General features: G+C 42.9%; 3 protein-coding genes across 10 annotated transcripts in view; all 3 read left to right on the forward strand.

Moving 5' to 3' along the window:
* Positions 1-241: 241 nt before the first annotated feature.
* On the forward strand, positions 242-3,660 carry LOC134101991 (cytochrome b-c1 complex subunit 10-like). The gene is made up of 3 exons (XM_062555924.1): positions 242-381; positions 3,169-3,314; positions 3,532-3,660. The coding sequence occupies exons 1-2, from the start codon at positions 323-325 to the stop codon at positions 3,287-3,289; spliced, it is 180 nt and encodes a 59-aa protein (XP_062411908.1). The 5' UTR covers positions 242-322; the 3' UTR covers positions 3,290-3,314; positions 3,532-3,660.
* A 436-nt stretch (positions 3,661-4,096) lies between these two features.
* mbd3b (methyl-CpG binding domain protein 3b) lies at positions 4,097-10,295 on the forward strand. 8 transcript variants are annotated; one of them, XM_062556083.1, is made up of 8 exons: positions 4,193-4,221; positions 5,605-5,673; positions 6,571-6,730; positions 6,881-7,018; positions 7,333-7,423; positions 7,692-7,869; positions 8,471-8,623; positions 8,976-10,295. In XM_062556083.1, the coding sequence occupies exons 1-7, from the start codon at positions 4,208-4,210 to the stop codon at positions 8,616-8,618; spliced, it is 798 nt and encodes a 265-aa protein (XP_062412067.1). In that variant the 5' UTR covers positions 4,193-4,207; the 3' UTR covers positions 8,619-8,623; positions 8,976-10,295. The 8 variants fall into 8 exon arrangements, with proteins under 8 accessions (XP_062412070.1, XP_062412067.1, XP_062412065.1 ...); XM_062556081.1 differs by lacking the exon at positions 4,193-4,221 and adding an exon at positions 4,926-5,236; XM_062556082.1 differs by lacking the exon at positions 4,193-4,221 and adding an exon at positions 4,926-5,236 and having other exon boundaries at positions 5,608-5,673.
* A 945-nt stretch (positions 10,296-11,240) lies between these two features.
* si:dkey-110c1.10 (unconventional myosin-Vb) overlaps positions 11,241-20,747 on the forward strand; it is a 28,279-nt gene continuing 18,772 nt past the window's right edge. Inside the window, exons 1-18 of the mRNA XM_062555308.1 lie at positions 11,241-11,267; positions 12,125-12,235; positions 12,672-12,840; positions 13,398-13,542; positions 14,080-14,236; positions 14,464-14,607; positions 14,694-14,775; positions 15,226-15,333; positions 15,843-15,955; positions 16,537-16,805; positions 17,097-17,178; positions 17,364-17,504; positions 17,948-18,073; positions 18,240-18,323; positions 18,426-18,554; positions 18,710-18,807; positions 19,134-19,220; positions 19,569-19,889. Of these exons, the coding sequence (XP_062411292.1) occupies positions 11,241-11,267; positions 12,125-12,235; positions 12,672-12,840; positions 13,398-13,542; positions 14,080-14,236; positions 14,464-14,607; positions 14,694-14,775; positions 15,226-15,333; positions 15,843-15,955; positions 16,537-16,805; positions 17,097-17,178; positions 17,364-17,504; positions 17,948-18,073; positions 18,240-18,323; positions 18,426-18,554; positions 18,710-18,807; positions 19,134-19,220; positions 19,569-19,889 (2,393 nt within the window). The remainder of the gene's footprint in view (positions 11,268-12,124; positions 12,236-12,671; positions 12,841-13,397; positions 13,543-14,079; positions 14,237-14,463; positions 14,608-14,693; positions 14,776-15,225; positions 15,334-15,842; positions 15,956-16,536; positions 16,806-17,096; positions 17,179-17,363; positions 17,505-17,947; positions 18,074-18,239; positions 18,324-18,425; positions 18,555-18,709; positions 18,808-19,133; positions 19,221-19,568; positions 19,890-20,747) is intronic.

Here is a 20,747-nt window from a genome sequence, read left to right on the forward strand (position 1 = left end):
AAAATAAGCCATTATACACAGTACCCATACCTGTTGAAAGTTGATGGAAAGCCTACTTTTCCTTTTTTTTCCCCTTTGGCAACATGGAGATCCCATCTGTAGGTCAACAATGTGAAACGAGTCTATCACACTGAGGCTACATAGCCATTAGTTACATTGTATGTAGACAGTTACAAATTGACAACACAGTAGCCAATATCCGTATTTCTATCAGGCAATATAACGGTCACCTTAGCGTCGGGTCCTTAATCGTCTTAAATCATCGTTGTTGTCTCAAACAACCTTGAAACAGCGTAGCAGCTACTAGAAAGCAGAGGACAAAATGCTTAATATATTGAACAATGTTATTGGTCCCAAGTATGTTTCCATTGTGAGAACGTGGTGAGTCTTGTAGTGTTATCAAGACATTTGTATTCTGTGGCACACGGACAAGTAATTGTCATCCTAGCAGGCTAACGATAGCTAACTTTGTAAACAAGAGCGAAATGTTTACGATGGCAAGGCTTCCTGCTAAGCTTAAACTCTGCTTGCTACGTCTGCTTGCTAGTTGCTAATGTTCCTGCCGTCGGCTGAAAAAACCCCAAAATAATCTACATCTAATGTCGGACCAGAGGTTGTCTAATAAGGGCTCTGGTCGGACCTTCGTTTTGATAGGAATGAGCCATGGACCTAGAGTAGACAGTAGCCTATGACAGGTCATGCTACACATAATTTTAGGCCACATGGTAAAAGGACCTTCAATATTTTAAGTAGGCCAATGGATTCACATGTCCCTGTTATGAGTGGAGGACTATCCAACGTAAATGTGCCTAATGTCAACATGTTCCAAAGAGGAGTTGACCATTTACGCATCTTACCACATAGCTCGCCGTATCAGTCGGTCTGAAGGTAAAATATTGGTCACAATTTAATGACCGTTGGGTCCCAAGGCCAGATCAGTTAAGAAACACTGACGATTTATTAGTGAACTTGATACCTTGGGTTACACAGTAGGCTACTAGAAAGTGTATTTGCATCCTTCAGATGTAGAGTGAAAGTCATTTCACTGCATTAGGAATGCATTTAGATACATTTAATCCATCCCAAACAAAAGAGACACACAAGTTGTAGATGTAGCCTACTGCATAGCTATAAAATATGACGCGGGTCAATCCTCTCCGCAAAAATTAATGACGCTTGTCAATTTGAGTGTGTGTGTGTGTGCAGTCGTGCCTGTGTGTGTGTATGAGAGAGAGAGAGAGAGAGAGAGAGACGTGCCTTGTAAAAATGTAGTAAGTAGGCTACATTTCAATATCATCATCCTGTGCAACCCTTTGCTCAACACTACCATCTAGAGGCCGATTGGTGTACAGTCACTGTATGTACACAAATTCATTTATTATACGCCCCTCTATGGATGAAATTCCACAAAACTTGGCATATCCCAGGAGACTGTCAGGTTAATCATACACATGAAATTTGGAGCAATTCAGTCATCTCAACCAAAGATAAGGGTGATAAGGGTTTTCTTTTTTTGAGGGTGAGGACAAATCTCAAATTAGTGCTTATGGGCTAGAGTAAAGCAGGCCCTTGAGATCAACATACCATTAAAATGTTGTCATCTTGCCTGTATTTCAGGCTGGAAACCTGCACCCATCTATCTTTACTGCTTTCTGTCCACGTTTGGTGGGTCCAATCACAAATGAGCTTATCCAAAAGTCGCACCCAAGTCGTTGGTCTGATTAATTGAAAGACTATCCAAATGCGTAGAGTCATTTGAACTATGCCCATTGGTCACGTCTCTTGTGCAGTAGAAATAAAGCGCAGACTCCCCAGACTAATGTTCAATCTCAAAAGATTGAGTTTAGTATGGTGATTGCCAGACCAGGGTTTCGGGGCCCAGCCTGGGTGGGAGCGGCCCCCAGGGACCAAATGATTTTTTTTTCTTTGTAAATTTTAGTGGGGCGGCATGTCCACCAAGTTTCATGTGCCCCGGTGTTTTGGTGAATCACTGACCAAAAAGTCAGGAAGTTAATGTCAGGAAAAAAAAATATGAAATAAATGAAAATCCCTATATGACCGCTACGCGGCAGTCAGAATTACACTAGCCATATGGCAGGGTTAACTGGCTGTTAGGACATGTAGATGATAACCCTTAGTCAATTTTCTGACCATTACAGTTTTTCCCAGTTGGCATATTTCTCTGATCAGAATTGGAATTCTCAACTGCTTGTTCAAACTTCACATAATCCGATCTCTTGTGCTCATCATTAAAGCAGTGATCATCGGTGCAATTGATTTTGTACAAATATCTGTTGTTTTTCTTAAATGCTCAATTGCTAATGTCATGTTAGTGAAAATGCACTATACTGGTTCCCTGCTGAATAGTCCTACCCCATAAAACAAATTGGCCTTATTTCATCGCTGTTGTCATTACATGCAACAAGTTGTCTTAACTAATTTAGTTGTGACCTGACAGACAGGAATGTCAGGATGGATAGGACGATTTACTAGGGGAGTTTTAATGTACGATATATGTTATATTATATATATATACTTCTTTGTCCCTTTTAACAATGCCGTAAAAGCTTTTGTTTACTTTATACTGTCACAATGTCTGTCAACAGTAAAAACTTTGAAATCCCCATCCCACACACATACGCACACACACACACACACACACACACACACACACACACACACGGACAATAATATGTAACTTTGTAGTTATGAAATAGCTATGCCAGAAAATAATGCTGCCTTGCCCATTGCTCATTAGAAAATACTTACTCATATTGACAACGAGACCAAGCAGTTAAGAACTATCTTAAATAGTAAGAACTATCTTAACATAAACAATGGTAAAAGGACAGGCAATCCACTATGCAGTGCAGTTTGCACTAATTGTTTTGAGAAATGTGCCAACTGTTGCAGATGTTGATGATTCGAGAAATGCCCCAAAGAGACTGACAAAAACAAATCACTTCGTAGGTAGTAAGTTGGCCAACATTTTTGTGGTCTGCTAGGGCTACTGCTGCACTAAACTCACAAGCTAGTCTTGAAGCACCGCTGGATCATATTGGCCTAGATGTATAGTGACGCATTGCAAAACAAAGCTTTCAGCTTGAGTGGACTGTATACTAAGATTATACAGGGACACTTAACTTGGCTCTGTTTTCCTTTGTCAAGGGTCCCCACGTTGGCTGCTTGGGGCTCAACTGGTGGAGTGGCCCTAGTTTACTTCACTGACTGGAGGCTGATTCTGGACTATGTCCCCTACATAAATGGCAAATTCAAGAAGGATGAATAGCTTTCCACGCAATAAGCATGGATACGTAAGAGTACATTGGTTGTTGTATTTCTTTTATTGATACAACCCAATATTTATCCATCAGTCACCTTCTGAAACATAGGCCTACGTTTATTGAATAGACAGAAGATGGCGCAATATCTACTAAATAGAATACCTAAAGAATACCGGTATTTTATTGAGTCGCTTGGCGTCACACACCGTGTTTAACATCTGTCAATGTGGTTGATGTTTGTTTGCAGGAGCAGGACCCGATGATACCCGGCGGAAGAGTTCTGATTGATACGGAGAGACGGTCTTCCAGTGGTGTCATATTGCATGATTGTTTTTTAAAAAACAATTGTCATTTTCAATAAATAAGATGCATAAAACCTATGGTGTTTGTTCTCACTCATTTCCATTTTAAAGTATATTCAAACAGATAAACATGGGTGATGTTGACTGGTTTTATTCTTGTAAAACGTATGCTATTGAATATTAAGTATACCAAACTTGTTCGGATAGAAAAATAAAGGTTTTTGGTATGAACAACAGAGTTCTGGAGCCTACCGAACAAAAGCCTAGGCTATACATTGTCCAGGGGGGAGGGGGTTACGTTATATTTGCTTTACTTTGACATGTTTGTTGCCTAAAACATTTCAGTAACAGTGCAGAATAGTACGTCATTGGTCCATATTTGGGAAAGATTTGTAAATATGACAATTAACTGCACGAGATCTCCAATGTCCAGTGTAGTAATTTAAGAATGATAATCTATTATCAGAGTCCTACTAATAGACTTGGCTCTAGTCTGCTGGTTTCCCTGGTTTCGCGGATAATGTCTTTCATTTGTCTCGTTGAAGGGGGAGGGGAATGAAAGAGGAGCGGAGAGGGGATTTAACCAACTCCAAAACGGGAGAAATCAAGATAGTATGCGAGATGGAGAAAAACGAGTAAGTAATCAGCCGATTCGATTGGATATTCATGATGAGCTATTCTTATGATTTCCATTACTGTCTTTGTGAATGCATTTAAGCTTTGCTTTTCCAGCTAATCAATCTAATAGTGTCAATAACCTGCTCATAAATGCAACGGCTCGCATGCAAAAACTGCGGCGGCAGTAATAGAAAAATGTTAAGGTGTCTGCAAATATGTTGAATAAATAAGACGCCGTTTTGTTGTGGGTCATCTTATTATACGTTAGAGGGAAATGTTTTCGACAGAAATGGTCACGAGTGATTGTTTGAATATATAAGGTAGCCTGGCTATAGGCGATGGATCCACGGCGAATGGAAGCACCGCCGCTAGCAAGTGATATCTTCACCGGTGCAACTTCGTCCACCATGACGTTTCATTTAGCAAAAATAACATTAGCGAAGGCTGTGCAATTTTCAGCTTTTGTGTTTACGATAGCTAATTCCTGTGACAATTGTTAGCAATTTTAACATTGGGATGTTCTGAATAGAAATGCATCGTCTAACACTTCGCGTTAGCTCACAGCCATGATGAGAAGCAAGGTCCAATACTTGAAACAAAAGTCTGGATCACTCTGGGAAGGTAGGGCCGGAAAACCACTAAACTTACTGTAGCGTACAGTAGGCTAGCTATTTCCTATGCGGACGTATCTCTCATTGCCCTCGCGAGACAACCGAGTGGTGATGAGGCTTTGAGTTACGGCGGAGCGATATCCGTGACAAAGAGATGCAGTTATTGTTGGGAGTCTGTTGCAGCACTGGAAAATGGCCGTGTTGTAGTTGACAGAAGCATTTAATGCGAATGATTTGCATTCCGTGCCACAAACGTTAAGACACCTAGCCCTGCTTGTTACCATCATCACTGGAATTAAACCGGGAGAAACATGGAAAGGAAAAGGTGGGAGTGCTCGGCTCTCCCAAAGGGCTGGAAAAGGGAAGAAGTGACCAGAAAGTCGGGTTTGTCTTCGGGGAAAAGCGATGTCTATTACTTTAGGTACTGAGAGAGGAGGACATGGTGCATCATGCCGAAGTACGGGTGCTCCTGCGAAGGGTTGGGGGACCTGGTTGTGGTTTAGGGTGCATTTGCAAGGGTGACTCAGAGAAAGTTGGGGCGGGGATGTAGCCTTCATGCGGCATCAAAACAACGAGGCCAGCGACCCACCATGTTAATTGCAAGACAAAGCTAGCGTAAAAGACTTTCAAAGTCAATTACAAAGCTGAAGCGTTGCCTACATGATCTAATGACCTGACGACCGTTGAATTACATGTAACAGAAACTGTAGTAGTGTCTGAAATGTCATCAACTTTGCTGATGTAACATTAGATGACTATGCTCAGGAGTAGATGGTTGTTCTTTTTTAGCAGAGGTGAGGAAGAGGAGGAGGAACAGAGGCGAGAAAGGGGGGAGGCGGGTCGCTTGTATAGTTTGTGGTACCGTATAATTTTACTTCTTAAACTTCATTCTGTAATATGGTGCACGTTTGCGAAGCTGTTGTTGCTTTTTCTATGACCCGGTTTCAGTCGCTGGGATTTGCATGCATTACCGGCGGAAAGCACGATATATCTTTTAATTTTAATTTATGTATTCATTTCTGTTCTTGTTTTTTTATATACTCATTGCATCACATTAACAGCAAATGCACTAACCGCAAGCTCACATACTTGCTAATAGCTGGTAGCCTACTCTAATCAGGTGAAGGAAAACAAGAGACACGTCGTAGGCAGGTTGTCTTTGAAATAAAGATATTCATTTGGGAGGGGGTTAGCAAATCCGACCGCTCGCCATCGCAACTCAGGTTATGACGCACGTTGCTAGTTCCGTTTTGTGGACGGCGACAGCTGCATAATGCGAAACAATGTTGTCATTGTTGGGGTTCGAATTTGACCACTGGTGCGCATTTGAAGAATTGCCTCCATTCATTAAAATGTGACCGATGGCTTCTTGATTACACATATGAAAAGTGAATAGACATTCCGCCCTCCAGAACGTGGACTTGTGACTGTAAACACCATGGTCATCTTGACCCAGAATTTTTCAGTCAGATGTCTACTTGCTATTATCAAATTCCTGCCAAATTCACTCATTTACCATAACATTACCATCAGTGGCTGTGCTCTGTTTGTGTTACATGTGTGCTACTGCTCTGCTGACTGGCTATAGTGTTGTGCATGCAGTGTTTTGCATCTATAAGCTGTCTTAAAGTGTGGTCTTGGTATTTATATACTGGTGTGCCTGAATGCCTTTTCAAAAAAAGTGTTTTACCATAATTGCCCCTTCAGTTCTACAACACCTCATACCATAGTTTGTTGCCCTTTACCCTCTCCCAGTCCAACTGGAAAGAAGTTTCGGAGCAAGCCGCAGCTGGCTCGATACCTCGGAAACTCAATGGACCTCAGCTCCTTCGATTTCCGCACCGGTAAAATGCTCATGAGCAAACTGAACAAGAACCGGCAGAGACTTCGATATGACAACAACACTCAAACAAAGGTGTGTGGATGGGTTTTGACACCAACGATTTAGCAGGATTAAACATGACAAGGGACTCATTTTTCATTAACATTTCCAGGTCAAAAGTGTTTTAGTTGTGGAGGTAATCTGTGGATTTCTATGTTGACACATCTCTGTTTTAACTTGAAGGGCAAGCCTGATCTCAACACATCACTGCCAGTCAGACAGACAGCCTCCATCTTCAAACAGCCTGTCACCAAGGTAACCAACCATCCCAGCAATAAGGTGAAGACAGATCCTCAGAAGGCCATTGACCAGCCTAGACAGGTAACCTTCAGTTGAGATGATTACATGACTACTGTCCAAGTCTTGATTGAAAACATGTTTTGTTGTCAGTGTATGTTGTGACTAGTGTAACTGGTGAAGTATGAAAGTAATAACCAGTTAATAGCTATGTTATTGAATTACATGTGTAATTGGTAAGTGTTGTGTAAGTATGTATGTCATTCAAGGAAGATGATTCAATCTTTCAGACATATGTCAGCATAGCCCATTTTGAGGCTTTATAATCAGTCACAATGTCCTCTGAGTCACTGTTTGTTATATCTGGACTGCACTGAACTCGTACACTTTTCCAACAGCTATTCTGGGAGAAGAAGCTTAGCGGTCTCAATGCATTTGACATAGCGGAGGAGCTTGTGAAGACAATGGAGCTTCCTAAAGGCTTGCAAGGTACTGGAGAAAAATGGTGCAATGGCAATACTGTAATTTTTTTAACATACAGAGGCTAAACTTCTTGTGGAACAATTCTATGGTTTTTGTACATTTTGTAAATTTGTGTTGTTCTGAGAATACTTGTCCTTGGTGAGAAATTAGATGTCCTTGTGTTTTGTGTTAGGACCTGACGCAAACGTATATCTTATCCACACCATAAGTCACGTTGCATCAAAGTGTTTGCCTAACGAATGTATGTACTGTATGTGATGTAATATAAATGTAGGAGTAGGACCTGGATGCACAGATAAGACCCTCCTGTCGGCCATCGCCAGTGCATTGCACACCAGTACGGCCCCCATCACCGGCCAGCTGTCGGCTGCTGTGGAGAAGAACCCTGGCGTGTGGCTCAACACATCACAGCCCCTCTGCAAAGCCTTCATAGTCACAGACGAGGACATCAGGTATGGCCATGCCGTATTGGACACTATATAGACGAGTTTCCATGATGTCCGCAGTCTGTCACTATTTGCAGTATTCATGTCCATCTTATGGATGACAGGTCAACAACTACCCCAGACATTTCATTTTAGTATAGGGGAGTTAGACAGATTTTGATTAACTTATTAACAACTAGAAAATACTGAACAGGAGAAGGAAAGTTTGTATGTAGGCTCTCATAATTAACTTATTTGTCATAAAGTTCGAAGTTACTAAAGCTGATGTTACATGGGGCAGCTTTTTGAGCAGTGTTGCTGGGCATTGCTCCGTCTTATTGTGGTTCCACAATTTATTTTCTGGATAACTTAAATCATCAGTAGGCAAATTGTCATGGTCATCCAATCAGAATAAATGGAACTGGTTATGGGGTTGCCAAGCAACATTCCTCAAAAAAGTTGCCCTGTGTATCATCACCTTAACAGTTGTGTGTGATGCATGAATTTCCATACAAGTGCTCCTTTGGAATCAAGTGAACTGTGAATGATGTGACAAATGCTGATCATTTATTATTGTTCAGTAAAATATAATCTTTTCTGTAATTGGCGTTGGTGTTTCGATGTGCAGGAAGCAAGAGGAGCTGGTGTACAGTGTGCGGAAGAGATTGGAAGAGGCGCTGATGGCGGACATGTTGGCCCACGTGGAGGAGGCGTCCAACGAAGAAGACGTGCTGAAGGAGGACGCCAACGGAGATGACGATGCAGATGCTGTATAGCAGAGGTACTGCACGTGGGGGATCTGCAAAGCACGCAAACACTGTCGTGATTCTTACCCAAACAGTACAATATAGCAGAGGAGGTTGTGGGCTTCGGGGGGAATAAACAACACAAATACAGTATATCCAAGAGATGACATGTTCTATTTCTGTTTCTTCCACAAGAGATGAAAGCTTTGTTTGGAAGCAACACTAATAATAAACAACCAAATAAAATAAAACAGGATTTCCCTTACCTGTTATGTGTTTGTGCTGTTATAGTTACATTCATACAGTAACAGGTATTGTATAACTCTTTATGAATTATGTGACGTTTGCTTGAATGGTTATTAATTTGACCCGTCATTGTCTTCGCAGGATGTGTGGACAGTTTGACCGTGGGTTCCAGTATTCATTCGTAGGACCATAACCAGATTCCCACCACCTTCTCTAACAAACCCGGGCCATCACCACCTCCCACCTGCTACCACCAACAAGATGAGAAAGCCTCCCCCTCACATGTGTACGTGGAGTCCTAGAGCTCCATGGATGGCAGCTGATTCTGCTCGGAATCATCGATTAGCATATTTAATCTTTGCCCCCTGAACAAAATGAACTGTTTCAACAATGGCTTGTAGGAGGAAAAACGACACTATAAAGTCAGCTAAAATACAGTATTTGAAGTCGGGATTCATGAAGATGTGATTCCTGTCTGTAGACATTAGTGTTGTGACAATCATGTCAAAGCCGAATCACATCTTCCAAAATTGACCTGAGAAATATGGCAGCCTTGTTTGTTCAAGGCATGATGCACAAGTGTTACTATGGTAAGATGCGAGATGTGTTGCTGGGTCTAGGGACATGGTATTATGGGATGAACTGATTTTGTTTTCTGGTGCTGTTTCTCAGAGCACTAAGTGATTTGAGAGGGATCAAGATTATGACACCTGCACTCTAAATTTCATAGATTGTTTTTTTTTTTTTTTTTTTTTAATACAAGATTGTTTGATTTGTGACTTTTAAAGCGTTGTTGCTTTTGTTGTTGTCGTCGTCGTCCTTATTTGTCTGTTGTTTTTAGAGAGCATTAAGGTTTTTGTAATGTGAAATTTGTCCTTCATCTTTCTCTGGATGACGACCAAAGAGGGGCCAAGAAATTTTACAAGAAATTCTCAACACTCATTCTACACCGCCCCTAGGGTCACGTGAACTTTAACCTCTCTCAGAAAGACGAGCTGGTTATCCTGGGATATGTTACAGTTTTATTTTCTTTCTCTTCCAAACAGCTCTTGTCTGTGAAGCACTGTTAATATTTCCATCGCTCCTCAAGAACACCCATACAAACAACAGTTTAAAAAAAGAAGTCTGTTTTTCTACCCTTTTCTTAAGAAATGTGAGTAAATATGACATTTAGTGCCATCTTTTTTTTCTTGTCTAGAAAATTCAGTTTGAATTGTCTATGGTGCTGCCTCCTCTCCCCACCTCCCTTATCTGAACCATAATGTGTGCTAGAGAAAAAACAGAGTTTTGGGTGAGAGTCCCCACGTGATGGAGGACACTCACAACACCAGGGGTTGCCTGCAGCTCCCGTCTCTCTTAGAACACTCGTTTGGGTTCTTACTATATGAAAGGGGTATTGTTTTACTTTTAACAGACTGTTGATTTGAATGGTTTACAGATTAAAATTCAGCTGTATGTGAAGCGGTGCACTGTTGAGTTATTTATGTGTGGTGATGTGTTGTTTCTTTTCTATTATATTGTTGTTGTTTTGACTGTCATATTATTTGTTTTTTGCTCAGAAATCACAGTCACCGTAACTGACAAACTATGAATGATAGTCAGACTCCTTATCATTTGAGAGCTGTCTTGGCGGCTTAGACTTAAATGGCCAGTTTACATAGATTAAGACTTTTTTCAATGTGATTTTTCTTTTTTCAAGTTATCTTTTAGGTTAGGGCTAAGATTAATCCATGTATGGGAAACCAGTCAAAGAAGTGTTACCATGTTCCAACACCAAGGGAATGGACATTTAAAACCATCAAATGACATTTTTCTGCTGTCAGTCTATGTTATGTTCAGATACTAACAGGTAAATACATTGGCCCCCATTCCATTTCTCATTTCAATACAGTCCGTACCGTTACCCCTTGGAACTGAACAAAAAAGGAAGGTTGAAATATTCCTTTATAAAATAGGGCAGCCCTATGATGTAATGATTATGGTGTGAGTACACAATGTGTACCATATACTACATGATACGTATACACATATATGTTGATGTTTTTGCTTTATTTAACCATCATCAATTTGAGAGTATTATTATGGGAACGCCACTGCTTAAACTAGACTTGTTCAGAGTGGTAATATGGTTTGAATGAAATTTGGGGCCATCTAGTGGGATGTAGTCCACCAGCTAAAGTGAGTCATGTCCTATACAGATTAACAGTTAACTAGCCATGCTAGGCACAGCAAGTGTTCCATCCTTGATTGAGCAAAGTGCATAGACAGTCATTCTCACTTAGAAGGCAAGCGGGGAAGTGGACAACACCATCCCCAGAGAGGACCCTCTGTTCCCTGGTGTTCATGTTTGGACTAAACTAACCTCTAAGGCCATCTTCTTTAATCTGCCCCATCAACTCGGCTGGTATGGCTACAACTGAGTTCTACTCCAAGGTAATGCACTTGTCTGTGCAACAGTTCTCTGCTACCCTGATGAATATGAATATGAATAACTTTAATTTAACTTTATTTCTATCCGCTCTATCAGCGTTTGGTCAACATTTGTAGTAATGGAAATGCTTATGAAATGTTTTGTTACAAAATGAGAGGAAACCTTTTAACCTTGACATGACATTATTGAAGATAAAATCTCAATGTAAGAGCAGGACAATAGACGTTAGTGACCTTTTATAGTGCTATAGTTGCATGCCATATACATTAAATGACCACTGATAGTACTCACTGAATACAATACAAGTGGACAAACATTGGTAATGTTACTGTTACTGCTGCTGCTACTGCAGAGCAAAGGAATGGGATGTAGGGATGACTGGTGTTAATTTTTAACATGGCTGTTCCGAGTTTTATGCTGATGCTAGAAAAGCAATGTGCTTGGGTTGGGCCTATGGGGACATGAGAGCAGTGCATGCATAAAACAGCTGATGATACATATGTGTGTGACTGTCATTGGCCTACAGTAGATCTCCAATCAGCCATTTGACACTCGCACAGTGATATTTATTCAAATTTCTACAATATTAGTGAGATTGCAGGGTATAAAGAAATTCTGGTATCCACAAATAGTTTACGTGGGTTACCAATTACCATGAGTTGTTTTCTAACAGTAATTACACTCTAATCTATTTGCTTATTAGAGATTCCATTTCATTAAAGTGTAAAATCATTCATGATTCCTAATCCTTTGCATTCCATTATATATAATGCAATATTGTGTGTGTGTGTGTGTGTGTGTGTGTGTGTGTGTGTGTGTGTGTGTGTGCGTGTGTGTGAATGTTCCTCTGTGGTCCCAGGGTGCGTGTGTGTGGGTGCCCGACCCTGACAGTGTGTGGGTGTCTGCCCGGCTGCTGCGGGACTTGAGGCCGGGAGATGAGCAGCTCCAGCTGCAGCTGAGCGGTGGCAGGGTGAGACCAGAGCCTCTTATCTACCGCACATCTCACACCGCCAGGTCCGCCACTGATAACAGCACACTGCTGCTCACAGCTACTGTGTGACCACCATCTGTCATCCTATCACTGTCTATCAGACGACTGTACTGATGTCTCTGTCTGTTAAACAAGCACTGTTTTTTTTTATATCTTATTGTGTAGATGAGGTCGGTATTTGGATATAATGTTCATAATAGCATTAAGAAGTCTTAGGAAGGACAGTATTTGTCTTGTGTCAATGACAGTGTAGTTTGAATCCCAAAGGCTCTCGGAAAGCACACAGTAAGGGAAGGACTTTGGGCCAATTCATTCACAGAATAAACAAACGTCTCTCCTGAAGAGCCAGTTATCCCCCCCCCCCCGCCTCCCCCTACCTCCCCCTTCACCCTTTCCTCTCTCCTACACACTGTAGGAGGTTTCCTTCCCAGTCACAGACGCGGCCGATCTCCCCCCGCTGGGGAACCCCGACATCCTGGAGGGGGAGAACGACCTGACGGCGCTCACCTTCCTGCACGAGCCGGCCGTCCTGCACAACCTGCGGGTCCGCTTCCTGGACTACAGCAGCATCTACACTTACTGCGGTACAGTACAGGAGTGGCCCTCTGACGCAATGTTTGGAATTCAGTAGCGAAAGAAATATGTGTTTTATATTTATGGCCTTATAATGGCCTTTTCTTTACTGGGTGTAAAGTTCATTGCATGAGCCAAGGCACCTGGGTACGGTCAATTTGGTGTTTGATGGACAGTCTTGAGTAAACATTAACCTTACTACAAAGCTGAGACATTCTTTGCATATAACTTCCACATGTCTAAACATAAAAAAAAAAATAGCATTCAGGGTTTGTGAATTGTGGTTAAGTGACATAGTCTAATGCCCACTATATGCATATTATCCAAATATCCAAGTGTCTTGTTATCTTACAGTAATGGTGCATATGTTAGTGCCACAAAGTAATGTTGATATAACTGATCGGATCTACCAAGTAATGTTGATAATAGACATGACTGTACCTGCCGAGTAACGTTGATAAATAGCATCTGATCATACTCACAGAGTTGATTTAATGATCGTACGTTTGGAGTAATGTTGATAAATTGATCATACCTACTGAGTAAAATTGGCTGGGCTGATTTTCAGGAATTGTACTGGTGGCCATAAACCCATATGAGGCGTTACCCATATACGGCGAGGAGGTGATCGATGCCTACAGTGGACAGGACATGGCAGACATGGAGCCCCATATATTCTCTGTGGCTGAGGAAGCCTACCGCACCATGACCAGGTAACCTGTCAACAGCAGCAAAAGACAGCTTCACTTGCTTTCCTGGAGAACATAACCAAGAGCAGATCATAAGTCTGCTGTTTGAGTATATACTGTATACAATCCCAGTAATACATCTGCAGATTGTAAGCCATTGCGGGTATGAAACATGTTTGCAATGAAAGACTATGGAAGTATTGTGATGGTTTGCATGTACAGTGTTATTTACAGACTCAAAGTCTAGAAAAAAAAAACACACAGAACATATTACATAAAGGATACTACCATACATATATATAGAGAGACATATAATTGACTGTCCTCAGTAATTAAGACAGATACAAATATTTATTATAGTTTTGCCAAAAAAGGAACTGTATATTGTGTCACTTAGTGCAGGGTTGTTTAAGACCACTATACTTGTATTCTTTGACCCAGTTAATCGGCATATGAATCTGTACCTAAAACCCCTGCACAGCATGAACGGTGTGCTGTTATAGATGTTGGTATTGCCCATTGAGTGATTTGTCAGCGTGGGTGATTTGTTGATTATTCCAGGGAGGAGAAGAACCAGTCCATCATCATAAGTGGCGAGTCTGGCTCAGGGAAGACCGTGTCTGCCAAGTTCACCATGCGCTACTTTGCCGTAGTGGGGGGTGCTGCTCAGCAGACCAGCGTTGAGGAGAGAGTCCTGGCATCCAACCCTATCATGGAGGTACTGCAGCCCAGACAAGTGTCCCTCTGCACTGCCCTTCAAATAATGGACAACGATCAGCCTGATATTTCAGGATAATAATAAAATAATAATGATATTTCAGAATGATTAAATATTTCGAAGGTGATATATTATTGTAATAATAGTGTAATGGCTGTGGAAAGTGTAAATTGGAAAGCGTAAACTGCCTTATGGTTTTATTGAGTGTGCTGTATCACCATGTGTAGGCTATTGGCAATGCCAAAACCACACGGAATGACAACAGCAGCCGGTTTGGGAAGTACATAGAGATTGGCTTCGGACGCAAAGGTGACATCATTGGAGCAAACATGAGAACATATTTATTGGAGAAATCTCGAGTTGTTTTTCAGGTACCCAACACCCAACTGATGTGATATCCATTAGAAAAGCTATATATAGTCATATAGTATCTTCCATAATCATCTCCTGTTTTCAGGCTTCCATGGAGAGGAACTATCACATCTTCTACCAGCTTTGTGCCTCTAAAGACCTTCCTGAGATGAGGGTTCTCAAACTGGGTAAGCCATCACATCTGCCAAATGAATACATGTGAATGCACACTGCAAAAGCTTATCTAAAAAAAATCTAACCAACTGTTATAAATCTTATATCAAGATAAAAAAAATGAGTTGGTATTGTTTTCAGTAGAGAGAGACATACTGTACCTTGCGTACCTCTCGTAAATTCATTTGACTTAAATTAAGAAGAGTTTCACTTCTTTTAAGTCTCATCCTGAAAACGAGCAAATTTGTCTAGATCGCCAGGCAACCCCCCCCCCCCCCCCCCCCCCCCCCAGAAATACTGTTTTCCTTTGGTCCGCCTAAACAGCAATTTATGTGTTATGGAGAAAATCAATAACTTTTTTAATCTATCTACCTACTAACATGTCCCTCTGTGGCCCCCAAGCAATCAGATCACGGTGAATGATGAGTTTCATTTGGCACTGAGAAACAGGTTTCTGTCCACAGAGGCAGCTGAGCACTTCCGCTACACCAACCAAGGGGAAGAGACCCAGATTTCTGGCACAGATGATGTTGTTGAGCTGGAGCGCACCCGTAATGCCTTCACCATACTGGGTAAACAATCCCATGTCCTACCATGTTATGTGTGTGCCACTACTTCAGTTGTGTGCTGAATACACACACACACACACACACACACACACACACACACACACACACACACACACACACACACAAACACACACACACACACTCTCACTGCATCATAATTTACAGAAACAAACACTAGTTTTTTTCCGCAGTAAGATCATGACTTCCAACTCATTTTGGTTGCACACTGACTGATAATAAGGAGAATGTTGTCTGTTATTGCCACTGTACTGTATGCCTGAAACACCTGACATTGCACTGTGTAACTTTGGTGTTACATGGTGCATGCCCACGTGACCATTTTCATTACCTTGCCACACACTGGGTATCCTCTGAGTGTCATTTTCCAATGTGGAAAAATGATGCTGAAAAGGAAACCAGTAAGTCAAAAATTGAGTCTAAGGGGGAAATGCCTATTCTTACATTGTGACACTCTCATGTATTTTCTGGCGTGTATTTTTCCGTTCCCGCAGGCGTGCAGTCAGACCAGCAGATGGAACTGTTCCGCATCCTTGCGGCCGTCCTGCACCTCGGAAACATCAACATTCAGGGCAGTGGCCGAGGAGGAGACCGCAGCTACATTGACGTATGGCCCTCTCCCTCTCCGACGCTGAGCGAGATAGACCTCTTACTGCCCCTCTCATCACCATAAACCTTCCAATAAACCCATCGCCGTTTGCTTACTCTTAAAAGCCACTCTGTGGTCATTTGTTTTATTGTAACTTAATGGGACCAGCTGTAGCTCTGCTGTACCTCACACAACATCCTCCCTCATGTCAGAGTGCCTAAGTGTATCTATTCAATTCAATTCAATTCAGTTCAATTCAATGTAGTTTATTCATCTAGTGCCAGTAACATTTGAAATTGTCCCAAGGGGTCTCAAAGAGCCTAGACTGCCTGAACCCCCTTGATGAAGCTCTTGGTGGCAAGAAAGACTTCCATTTACCCAGCTCAAGTCTCTCTTTCTTTTGCTCTCTCTCTCTCTCTCTCTCTCTCTCTCTCTCTCTCTCTCTCTCTCTCTCTCTCTCTCTCTGTGTATGTGTGTGTGTGTGTGTGTGTGTGTGTGTGTGTGTGTGTGTGTGTGTGTGTGTGTGTGTATTTGTGTGTGTGTGTGTGTGTGTGTGCCCATGTATGCCCATGTGTGTGTGTGTCTCTCTCTCTCGGCAGACCGAGGACCGCTCGCTGGCGCTGTTTGCCAAGCTGCTGGGCGTGGAGGGGGCGCAGATGGCCCACTGGCTGTGCCACCGGCGGCTGGCGGTAGGTGGCGAGATGCTGGTGAAGCCCATGCCGGGCCGGCAGGCGCTGGAGGCTCGGGACGCCCTCGCCAAGCACATCTACGGCCAGCTCTTCAGCTGGACCGTGCAGAGGCTCAACGCCGCCCTGCGCGCACAGAGGGAGCAGCCCAAGTCCTTCATCGGAGTCCTGGACATCTACGGGTGGGTGGCATACAGTAACATGGTGAATGGGTGGGGAAGATACTGTAGCATGGCCTAATGGTGGGTCAAACACTGACTACATACAGTGGTATGAGTGTGGTTATGTTTGTTAGTTGTTAGTTAGTTGCTTGGCATACGCTTATATCCAAAACAACTTAAATCATAGAATTAACGAAAACAATGGCATTATAAGTTCAAAGTAAAACAGTTCAAAGTAAAACACATACTTACCATAATGATAGATTACAGCTCCCTGTGTTCAGTATCAGTAATGGAGTTTTCCTCATGCAGGTTCGAAACATTTGACAGAAACAGCTTTGAACAGTTCTGCATCAACTACGCTAACGAGAAACTGCAGCAGCAGTTTAACAGAGTAAGTCATTCTACATTCTGCACACCATACAGTGCTCAGCATCTGCTTGGGCCTGCAAGTAAAATACCTTCTCTCTCTCTCTCTCTCCCTCTCTCTCTCTCTCTCTCCCTCTCTCTCTCTCCCTCTCTCTCTCTCTCTCTCTCTCTCTCTCTCTCTTGTCTGTTCTCTGTCCTCTCTCCCGGTAGCACGTGTTCCACCTGGAGCAGGAGGAGTACGTGAGAGAGGAGCTGCCCTGGAACCGCATTGAGTTCAGTGACAACCAGCCCTGCATTGACCTGATCGAGGGCTCACTGGGCCTGCTGGACCTGCTGGATGAGGAGTGTAGGGTAAGTAGGGCCCAGGGGGTCCAGGCCATCAGCGTCTGGACCTTAGGGCCCACATGGAAAGGACAGAGGTTTAAACAGCAGGTTTTACCAGAATAGTTGGATTAATGAGACTAAGCTGTATTAACGCCTAACTTGCTTGCTCTTAACTCAAAGTCACAATGCAGGGACACTCACAGGAAGGCAAAGCCATTTATTTTGTAAGAATGCAAAAAATAATTTACATTGTAAAAATGTAACATTTTTTATAATTTTTCACTCAAAGATATTTTTGGAATTCCCCTTGAAGTTCAGATAAAATGATATCCTGATGTCCTAACATCATATCATGGCCTGCCCCCACAAGTCAAGCTTGTCACCTTCACCACGACTGTCTTGTTTTGTTTGATGCGATGTGCTGTTTGTGTGGCTGGAATTCTGACTCCCCGTGCCGTGTGTTGTTGCAGATGCCCAAAGGCTCAGACGAGAGCTGGGCCAGTAAGCTGTACGACCAGCACGCCACAAAGAGCGCCCACTTCCGCAAGCCCCGTATGTCCAACACAGCCTTCATCATCCTGCACTTTGCTGATACGGTGAGCTCACAACACAGGGCCATGCAAGTAAAAAAAAACAAACAAACAAAAAAACTTATTTGGGTATATATGGTGAGATAAACCATAAGATATAGAGAGATAAAAAATAAGATCATATTTGACCTTGTTTAGCAACAATGCAATTTTCTATTAATTTCTTTATCAGGTTCAGTATGAATGTGATGGGTTTTTAGACAAGAACCGTGACACAGTATTTGAAGAGCCTATCAATATCATGAAAGCAAGCCAGGTATGCCCCATTAATACACCTTGATCTGCACCTGGTTCTGTATATTAAAAAGAAAATACCCAACCTGATTTGTCTTTGAACTCTTCCTCTCTGAATCTTCAGTCAGAGCTTGTTGCTGAGTTGTTCCAGCAGGATTCAGCAGGGGGCGCTGTGAAGCTGTCTGTGCCCAACGGGAGTCTGCGCTCCGGCAAGAGAGGTCATCGAGAGCACAAGCTGACAGTGGGCTTTCAGGTGACACCTGCACTCGACTCAGGAGCAATATCACTTCATCCACAATGACTCATACACAAATGCTGTTGTTATATATGTAGGTTAAAATTACCCTTGATGTTTACTTTGTACACGGAGTGAAGACTGCTTTGTTTGCAATTGCATTGCTCCAACAGTTTCGCCAGTCTCTCCAGCTTCTGATGGAAACCCTGAACAGCACCACTCCTCACTATGTCCGCTGTATAAAGCCCAATGATCTCAAAGAGCCGTTTGTGTGAGTAGAATCTACTGCAAGTCTGAGACCTATGGCATTAAAGAGATTTTGGTCTGAAGTATTTGCATTAATCTGCTGTCTTGTTTAGGCTACAGTTTTCTTCTAAAGTTCTGTTGACAGTTTCATTTTCAAGTGAGGGTTTGGGTATGTGTAGGCCTAAATTATGTTTTAAGCATTTTAGAGTTTGGAGGTAAGCTGTGTTGCCCTTGTCCCTAGTTCACCTGTAGGGCTATAGGTAACAGGTGGCATTAAGATAGTTTTGTTGCATTGCACAGTCAGATTGTAAATGACTAAATACGGGCTAATCTGCAATTACGCTTCATCAGCTTTGACCCCAAGAGGGCGGTCCAGCAGCTGCGAGCCTGTGGAGTCCTGGAGACCATTCGCATCAGCGCCGCAGGATACCCATCAAGGTGACGGCCAACACCACGGTTACCAGGGTTATGGGCAGAGGTGGAGCACTGGGCTTAAGCAGGCGTTAAATCATACCCTCAGCATACTGTGCTGTTAATATGACACAATAAAGGCTGTCGGTACATAATTGTGATGTAGTGCTGCATTAGTCACTCATTGGCAGCAGATGTTTTCAATAGCTACTGGAAGAGAGCTAAGATGGTTAACATCACCTTTTGTGGGATGCCTTATGCATTTCATCACACAGATGCAGTGCTTATGTGACCAAGTGATGCATGCAGGTACCTCTTAAGTGGGGTGATTTTTAGCCATGGAAATGAGATAAACTCCTTCTGTGTGACCACCAGATGGACCTACGACGAGTTCTTCAGCCGGTACCGGGTTCTACTACGAGGTTCCCCCGGTTCGGGGGAGATCCGGGCCAGCTGCCAGCGGGCCCTGTCAGAACTCATCCCGGACCCGGAGCAGTACTGCTTCGGCAAGACCAAGGTGTTCTTCCGGGCGGGCCAGGTGGCGGTGCTGGAGAAGCTGCGGGCCGAGAGGCTGCACGTGGCCGGCGTGGTCATCCAGAGCTGGGTGCGGGGCTGGCTGGGCCGCCGCCGCTACCTCCGCCTCCGCTGGGCCACCCTCACCCTGCAGAGATACACCCGCGGGGGACTGGCCAGGAGGTACAGTATAGGCCTGTGGGAGGGCCAGCAGTGAGGCTGATAGTGGCAGTCACTGCAGCATATTACATAATATGTTTTTTTAAGTATTTACAGTCATTTCCCACATATAACCGCATTGTGTATAAGCCGCAGGACAGCGTTTTATGCAAGTTAAAAGAAACAAAAAGCATAGTAACACCATATTAACTGCCCCCCTGTATTAACCTCATATCGGAAGAAATTTTGCTAAATTAATGTATAAACCGCGGCTAATAGTCGGGTAACTTATTTCTCTCAAATATACACAGGGCAGGTGTTAAATTCCTTGTGCTACAGTATATAGGGGATTTCCCACAGCAGCCAATCATCATGAAATCAGCCTTTGTGGGCATACAACATCACCAGCAGAACAGCCTTCAAGAGTTTCTATCAAAGACACTGAGTAAGGCAAAGTACAACAGTCTTAGAGAGTAGTAGAGTAGAGTAGCACTTACAGTCACAAGTCTTCTCAGTCGCTGTCAAGAATGAAAAAAAAAAAACAATCTCATGTTCATCCTTAGTGAACTGTAAATTGCCTGCATCAGTAAGGAAAGGCATCTCATCAATGACTACATGTACATGTGTCACAGTTACGCTGAATCAGTGACCCCCCTGTCATACTAAACTATGATCTATATTGCTCATGTAGGCTACTGAACATCACCCCTGATGCTATGACCTGAATAGTCTGCTCTACAGTACAGTATGTCCTGAACATCACCTCTTATTTAGACGCATAGGCTACTGTATGCTGACTCTGAGGCGGCACCTTACCTGTGGGTCAGTTACTCATGTGGCTGCCCTGGTTGTGTCAGTCCTGTCAGTAGCTGTTAGCACTGT

The sequence above is a fragment of the Sardina pilchardus genome, chromosome 15, assembly GCF_963854185.1.
Source record: "Sardina pilchardus chromosome 15, fSarPil1.1, whole genome shotgun sequence".
Lineage (NCBI taxonomy): Eukaryota > Metazoa > Chordata > Actinopteri > Clupeiformes > Clupeidae > Sardina > Sardina pilchardus.

What these genes read in the sequence shown, in the direction of transcription:
- LOC134101991 (XM_062555924.1), top strand. Translation starts at nt 323, where the DNA reads ATGCTTAATATATTGAACAATGTTATTGGTCCCAAGTATGTTTCCATT. An exon ending in GTTTCCATTGTGAGAACGTG is followed by an intron (nt 382 to 3,168) that starts GTGAGTCTTGTA and finishes TCCTTTGTCAAG; the next exon opens with GGTCCCCACGTTGGCTGCTT.
- mbd3b (XM_062556081.1), top strand. Translation starts at nt 5,127, where the DNA reads ATGGAAAGGAAAAGGTGGGAGTGCTCGGCTCTCCCAAAGGGCTGGAAA. An exon ending in AGCGATGTCTATTACTTTAG is followed by an intron (nt 5,237 to 5,604) that starts GTACTGAGAGAG and finishes GTTCTTTTTTAG; the next exon opens with CAGAGGTGAGGAAGAGGAGG. An exon ending in GGTCGCTTGTATAGTTTGTG is followed by an intron (nt 5,674 to 6,570) that starts GTACCGTATAAT and finishes ACCCTCTCCCAG; the next exon opens with TCCAACTGGAAAGAAGTTTC.